The following is an 8,557-nucleotide window of genomic DNA, read 5'->3' on the forward strand; positions in this document are numbered from 1 at the left end:
CATCAATTCCCAGAGCTTTGTTCTTTGCTAAGGCCTTCAGGGCAGCTTGGAATTCTTCCTTCAGTAGCATTGGTTTTTTGTTTGTTTTTTTAAAATATATTTTTTTAATTATGAATTGAGTGAAGGTTTTCAGAAAAGATTATTGGGTTTGCATTAAACAAATAATGCACTTTGCTTCATCTCAATGCTTGCAATGCCCTCAATGCAATGACAGTTGCCTGTTTTCTCCTTAGGACTTCCATCTTCATTTCACCCATATTCCAATCCTTTTTCCTGTGTCCTTAGGCATAAGCTGCTTCCTAATCTTGAATGATTGACCATTCAAGATCAGGGGGCAGCATATGCCTACGGTAGAGTGAGTATACCTTACAGCTGTTGTTGTTCCCCCTCTATACCTTTCTAAACCTTCACTGAAAGTTGGGCCATGAAGGTGAGTTCCTCTTCACCCTGAAGGGTGGTAGCGTGTCATACTCTCATGTTTCTCCACTCTCTTTCTGACCATTAAGTCTGGTTTCTTTTAAAATAATTTGGAGGTTCCCCCCCCCCACACACACACACATATTCTACCATTGTATCTAGAACATTCTAATGTGATACCTTGCAAAGTAGTTGGTAGTGGTAGCTGGGCACCATCTAGTTCTTGTAGTCTCAGAGTCATGGAGATTGATGTTCACATGTCCCATTAATCTGTTGGACTAATTGATTCCAAGCATCCTTAGTTATCATCACACTTCTCCTTTCTATACATGGAGAGACCAAAAATGCACTTTTAATATCCCAGGCACTACTCACCAAAGTAAGATGTAGAAAAATGTCTTTGTGGACTATGTTATGCCAGTTAACCATGGTGTTCTCTAAACTAAATACCATTGGCACTTGATCATATGCTATATTTTGAAATGATTGAGCATCATCCATTTCTTTGTACAACGACTCTGCATGTATCTTCCATTCTCTCCTAATGCTTTCTATATCATTCAATAGTTAGCCATAGAATCCATAAATATTGCAAGTCAAAGCTTGAATTTTGTCTTCATGTCTTTCAGCTTGAAAAATGCTGAGCGTGTTCTTTCCTTTTGGTTTTCTAACTCCAGGTCTTTGCACAGATAATTTTAATAGTTGGCTTTGTCTTCTTGAAATGTCGTTTGAAATTTTCTGTTCAACTATTTTACTTCCTTATTTCTTCTATTTTATTTATCATCTCTGCAATGGAGAGCAAGTTTCAGAGTCTCTTCTGACACCCACTTTGTTTTCTTTTATTTCTTGACTTCTTAATGACATTTTGTTTTCTTCCTGTATGATGTTCTTCATGTCATCTCACAAATCCTGTCTTCAGTTGTTGGTGTCAAATGCATCAAATCTTTTTTTACATGATCTCTAAATTCAGATGGAATATGTTCATGGTCAAATTTTGGCTTTTGTGAACTTGTTTTAATTTTCTACAGCTTCAATTTTAAATTGCATAGAAGCAAATGATGATCAGTTCCACAATTTTATCCTGGCCTTGTTTTGCTGATGGTATAGAGCTTTGCCACTGCCTCATCCCAGAGATGTAGTTGATTTGATTTTTATATATGTCATCTGGTGAGGTCTATGTGTATAGTCATCTTTTATGTTGTTTGAAAATGGTATTTTCAGTGAAACATCTCCACTATCACATGACAGAATTTTGCAAAACCAATGACTTGTTTGCCTCTTTCTAAAATCCTTTATAACATTGTTGTTGTTAGGTACCACTATGAGTTGGTACCAATTCATAGTGACCCTATGCACAACAGAATGAAAAACTGCCTGATCCTGGGCCAACCTCACTATTGTTGCCACGCTTGGGCCCATTGATTCTACCACTTTGCAAATCCATCTCCCTAGGGGTCTTCTTCTTTTTCTCTGACCCTCCACCTTACCAAACATGATATCCTTCTCCAGTGACTGGTCCCTCCTGACAACACGTCCAAAGTTTGAGAGATCAAGTGTAGCCATCTGGCCTCCAAGGAGCACTATGGCTGCACTTCTTCCAACATAGATCTGTTGGTTCTTTTGGCAGCCCATAGCACTTTCAACATTCTCCTTCAGCACCATAACTCAGGAGTCCTGGTGTGGCTTTGTGGGTTAATGCGCCAGACTGCAAAGCCATTTGAACTGCAAGGTTGGCATTTCAAGCTCACCAGCTGCTCCTTGGAAACCCTATATAGGGCCACTATGGATTGGAACTGACTTGATGGCACTTCGCAACAACAACAACCATAACTCAAAAGCATCAATTCTTCTACAGTCTTCTATATTCACTGTCCAGCTTTTACATGCATACAAGGTTATTGCAAATACCATGGCTTGGATCAGGTACACCTTAGTCCTCAAGCTGACATCTTTGCTCTTCAACACTTTAAAAAGGTCTTGTGCAACAGATTTGTCTAATGCAATACGCTGTTTGATTTCTTGACTGCTGCTTCCATGAGTGTTGATCGTTGATCCAAGAAGAATGAAGTCCTTGACAATTTCAATCTTTTTTCTGTTGATAAGTATGTTGTTTATTGGTCCAGTGGTGAGGATTTTTGTTTTCTTTACATTGAGATGTAATCCATACCAAAAGTTGTGCTCTTTGATCTTCATTATTAAGTATTTTAAATCCTCTTCACTTTCAGCAAGCAAATTGTATCATCTGCATATCACAGGTTGTTAATGAGTCTTCCTTCAATCCTGATGCCACGTTTTTCTTCATATAACCCAGCTTTTCAGATTATTTGCTCAGCATGCAGGTTGAATACATATGGTGAAAGAATACTGTTGGGAACAACTGAGCCGAAGGTCTCTGACTTGGGGATAGTTTAACCGAAGGATTGCGGCTGTCCCCTAGGTTATTGCAAAGCTTAACCATGGGACATGGAAAGCCAAAGGTACTTCTTGTCACAGTCGTGGTCCATAAACTCGGGCTGCATCCAAGTCAGGTTGCCCTCTGAGTAACTTGCAAACCCTGCCTCAGGGAACAAGGAACTTGCAAAGTCTTTCCTTGTACACAGCCATGACCTTTAGCTCAATTTGCACAAACCTTTATCTGCTCTAATCTCTGTTTTAGCTATCTACCACAAGTTACATTTTTCTGATGAAGTTCTGCTTACTACATGTACAAACAACACCAGATGTCCTTGTATTCTTTACCCTGCCCCAAGCACCTCTCTTTGATATGTGTATAAAATAAACTTGCTGCACTTGGTCTGGGTTGCAGTAGCTCCATCAGAGTGTTGTGTCTCACCTGGTCCTAACTTTTAGTTAATTCATTTGTGTCTTGTGACTTGCTTTTCCTTCTAATCGCCCTTCACCCCCACTCGGGTTTAATCTCTCCATGCTGGACGTGGAGAATAACCTAAACTTGATGTGGCAGTTGTTGCCCAACGTGGGGTCTGAGTACAGGGTAACTTCTAAGCCATAGAGGAGGAGACGCTCAGAGGTGTGCACAGTCAGGTACGAAGTGAGTTGCAGCTGTGTGTAAAACATGGGACATTCAGGGTCAAAGGACTACCAGTTGTTTGTAGATATGCTTAAGGCCCTATTGAGGGCCTATTAAAAGTGTTCATTTTGCTCACTTTTTAGATTTTGTACAGGAGATCCACCCCTGGTTCCCAGAGGAAGGAACTAGAAACATGGATGCTTGGGAGAAGTCGGGAAGCAGTTGCATGCTCGGTATACTTCTGAAGGGCCTGATAAGATGCCGCTTTTTACATTTTCTCTTTGGACGTTTGTGTGAGAAAGCTTAGTTCCTTGGCCTGACTCTGAGATAGTAGCCTCTACCTCCCACCCTGAACTCGCAGATCATATGCGGTGGATAGTGCATGCATGTGAGGGGCTAAATTTACTCAAACCCTCAGTGCCACAGAAAGAGAAGTTGGGGGTATGCGGTGCCTTCAATTGTCCCCTGGGATATTCCTTAAAGGAGTAAAGGGATCCAGAAGTGGAGGGTTCTGATTCAGATTCGGAAAAAGAATCAGATATATGTGCTCCTAAGTTAGCTGTGCTTTCTTTGGCTGAGGCCACTGCTTCCAACTTGAATCTGAAAGCGCTGACACTGTGGTTCACAGTCCAGCACTGATCCTACAGTGCCACACCAGGAATCCTATAAAGGGCTATGTTGTTCTTAAGTAGGTTCTGATTCATAGCAACACTAAATAGGAATTCCAAGTAGTGGCTGGTGAATTTGAACTGCCAACCTTGTGGCTCAAATCAACTTTGAAGTCCAGTGCTTTATCCTACTGCACCACACCAGGACACTATAAAGGACTATGCAAGACTCTTAAATATGGGGAGACACACAATAATAAAGAATGAAACAAAAAGTGCAGTTTCAATAGGTACCTGAATGAAAGCGAAGTTAAATGTGTGTCATGTGAATACAATGTTTTGATTCCAGTTAGTTCATTCAGTTTTGACTTGGCTAATTTTAAAATCTTCAAATTTAAGTTGATTTTGCCTGTAATATTTTCTTTGAGATATTATGACTTATGGAGATATGAAAGCCAAGAGGAAATTACTAATATGTTCTCATTCCTCTCTGGTTGCTACGGTGGTGGCGACACTGTATATCAGGGATCATATATTATCTTCCTTCAGTAAATAACACACACTCCCAGAAGTCTACTTCCATATCTAAATCCCATATGCCCATAACTATTACTATTTCTACATAACACTCCTTAGTTTCTGTGCCTCATTAGTCACTAACTGTATAAATTCTCTGTCTAGACAGCAGATTTTTGCCCTAAAATATATATATACTAAGGGAAATAGTAAATAAACTCTTATTTTCAGAGTTTATGGCACTAAAGAAAATTGCATTTTGATCTATTTTATTCTGAAAAGCAGAAAATCACTCAGACATTAGAGATTCATAAATCCATTCAATTGACTACATGTTTCTAGAAATATTTTCTAATTTTTTGTAATGTCTATGACCTCCATTTCCAACTTCAGTGATTCCAAATTTGCTCTCACTGGTTTTCCTGGCCTAGAAGTTGACTACATCTGGATCGCCATCCCTTTTTTCTCCATTTATGTCATGGTGTTCCTGGGAAACTGCATGGTGCTTCATGTGATAAGGACTGAGCCAAGCTTGCATGAGCCCATGTTCTACTTCTTGGCCATGCTGGCCTTCACTGACTTGTGCATGGGGTTGTCCACAGTGAACACTGTGCTGGGGATCCTGTTGGGCTTCATTCAAGAGATCAGCTTGGATTTCTGCATTGCACAGTCCTATTTCATCCATGGTTTATCCTTCATGGAGTCCTCTGTCCTTCTTGCTATGTCCTTTGATCGCTACATTGCCATTTGCAACCCATTGCGCTACTCTTCTATCCTAACTAATGACAAAATCATGAAAATTGGGATTGCCATTTTAGGTAGGAGTTCTTTACTTATACCTCCAGTCATCATCCGCCTAAAGTTCTTAAATTACTGTCGTCCCCACGTTCTTTCTCACTCTTTCTGCCTACACCAAGACTTAATTAGAATGGCCTGTTCAGACATCCGTTTCAACTACATCTATGGTCTTTTCCTGGTAATCAGTAACCTGTTGTTGGATGCAGTCCTCATACTTATCTCCTACATCATGATCTTGCACACAGTCTTAGCCATTGCATCCCGTGAGGAGAGGATCAAGTCCTTACAGACTTGTGTATCCCACATCTGTGCTGTTTTGGTTTTCTACATCCCAATTATTGGACTGACCATGGTGCACCGCTTTGGGAAACACCTTTCTCCATTGGTTCATGTTCTTATGGGAAACATCTATATCCTTTTCCCACCATTGATGAACCCTATTATTTATAGCATCAAGACTCAACAGATACGAAAGCGAATCCAGAGATTATTCTGCCTGAAAGGTACTTAAGTCCCCTGGTATCAAATGTGACTTTATTTAAAATTGAAAGTGTAGTTCTAAGGGGTCAGAGTCAGTATATAACTAAAAATAGATTTTGTATCATCTATATGTATTATGGTTGCATGTTATATATATGAGGGAACTTCAAAACTTTTTTATAGAAAACTTCCTCTATTAACTCTATTTTTAAAAATTTTTTTGATGCCACAGCATATATTCTTTATTTCCCTACCATTTTATAAATTAGTTAAATTGACACCAATAATATTAATCCACATTACAAATTAGAAAATACCTATTCATTGGGCTGAGAATCATGTTTATCATTGGGGAAACTAAGATATTTTCCATATCTTTCTACGGCGTCTTCTGTTTTTTATAAAAATGCAAATTTTGTTAATGACACTTCTTGAAGTACTTACTAAAAGATCAACCATTATCATGGTCAATTTTCACTATTACAGGTATAATTCTTGTGTATTATATAGTGTTGTTCATTTACATACACATGTAATGGAGTAAGCAACATATAGAGATTGTGTTATTTGCAAAGTAGTGATAAAAACCAACAAGCAGTCTTGATTATTTCCCTTGTTTGTCCCTATTACCTATGAACTGGAGACATAGACAATGTATAATTGCCAAGGTAGATAGAAGGAAACATTTGTGATTACTTAGTTGATCCCCAAAATAATATCAGTAGCCATTTCCATACTGAAATGTTTGGTACGAACCTGTGTCTATATCTGTATTGTCTCAGTAAAATTCTCTGTTCCAGTTTATGGAGCTTAAAAAAAGCAATAAAAACTTGTAAATGTTACTACTATGACCTGGTAATATGTTAGTAAATATGTTTCTAATTGATTTCAATATCAACATTTAAGGTAAACATGATTTTTATTACATAGATATCTTAAAATACACAAAGGTTAAATGATATTTCTAATTTTGGGGCAAAAATACGGTCCAAGGTATGGATACATTTTTGTTTTGGTTACTTTCAGATTTCAGTATTTCTTCCTTTTTGCTGCTTTTCTTTGTAGTAGGAAAGTTATAAGTTGGTTATGCATTTATTATCAAACATTTGTATTATAAACAAAAGGAGAAAAGAGGTGATATGGTGTACATATATAGAGTTGATTAATATGTATAGTTTTTCTTAAAATGGTATTGTGGTAATGATATGCATAAGTTTGAATCTGTTTTTGATCACTTACTGTTTTTATGGTAGCTTTATAAGTTATAATTATAAACTAAAGAAAATCATTCTTTTTAGATGTGGTTTGATGAGTTTTGAAAAGTTTTTATGTTATGTAAAGACCACCACAAACGAAACATGGAATATGGGTATTTTTGCCTGCCCCCCAACAAACATTTCCTTATGCCTCTTTTAGGTGAATTCAATTACAAAGCCCTTAACAACTGCTGATGTGATTTCCATCCAATAGTTTTCCTTAAAAGAAGGTCATGCAAATTAAATTTTAAATAATGTAGTCTTATGTTTTAGAGTTCCATTCCTATGGCAGTACATATTCAAATTTTATGTCTTTTATTTTGGAGTTCGGCTATCATATTTGATATATTGTTTATCGATTCATCAGTTGATAGACCTTCTAGTTTTATGTAGCTTTGATTACAAATAAAGCTGATATTAACATTTATACTATATGCATATAAAGGTGTTTCTAGAAAACTGTTATTTTTAGAGTTTATGTCTAATGTTTATATATATTTTCTGCCAATACTACAATAATCACCAGAGTAATGATAATAATAAATTAGTTTATATTTATCAGATAATGTACACATCAAGAACTGTGAAATCACTCAACTCAATTGGGATTCTTTTTATTAACTCTCAGAACCAATCAATGAGATATATCAGAATCTTCCCAATTTTAGGTGACAAAATTGAGGTAAAAAGATTAAATCAATAAAAAAAAAAACCAAGCTGGTAACACAATTGATTTCACTGCTTATACTTTATATCCTTGCTAGTACTATTTCATTTTACATCATGATTAACCAATTCTCCTGTTTAATTTTGTTATTTTTTACTTTTTGAATTAAGAATTCTAAATTGTACATTGAAGTAAGTGAGTTTATTGTGATGATTAAGTTTATGAGTCAACTTTTATATATTATGGAGCCCAGCTGTTTGAACAAACATTAGTTTTAGATATTGCTTTTGTTGTTGGTGTTGTCATTGAATCAGTATCAACTCATAGGGACCATGTAAAACTCTCCAATGAGCAGCTGCTAGGAAGGTATTTTTTTATATGCCTGACATTTACAATCTTTTGACTCTAAGTCAAGAAGATTGAGTGTTATAATGTGGGTGAACTTCATCAAATCAATTGAAAGAATTAAGAGTGAAAACAGATTTCAAAGAGAATAAGGGTTCTACCCCAAGACTGTAATGTAGCTATCCTGCCAGGGTTTCCATCCAGCCTAGCTTATGAGTTTTAGACTTCACAGTACTCAACAATACAACTGTGTGATAAAATTCCTTAAAATGTCTTTATGTATTTATATACATATATGGTGGTGGTGATTATGTGCTGTGGAGTTGATTCTGACTCTTAGGGAACCTGTATAGGGTTTCCGAGGCTGTAAATCTTTACTGGAGCAGAAAGCCTTATCTTTCACCTACGGAGCAGCTGGTAGTTTCAAACCACTGACATTGAG

General features: G+C 37.0%; 1 protein-coding gene across 1 annotated transcript; it reads left to right on the top strand.

Annotated features, from left to right (window-relative positions):
• The first annotated feature begins 4,933 nt into the window (after window positions 1-4,933).
• LOC102822612 (olfactory receptor 51V1-like) lies at window positions 4,934-5,878 on the top strand. The gene has a single exon (XM_006870229.1). It carries the CDS (start codon window positions 4,934-4,936, stop codon window positions 5,876-5,878), a length of 945 nt encoding a protein of 314 aa, XP_006870291.1.
• The last annotated feature ends 2,679 nt before the right edge of the window (window positions 5,879-8,557 follow it).

Source organism: Chrysochloris asiatica, unplaced genomic scaffold (genome assembly GCF_000296735.1).
Source record: "Chrysochloris asiatica unplaced genomic scaffold, ChrAsi1.0 scaffold00140, whole genome shotgun sequence".
Taxonomy (NCBI): Eukaryota; Metazoa; Chordata; class Mammalia; order Afrosoricida; family Chrysochloridae; genus Chrysochloris; species Chrysochloris asiatica.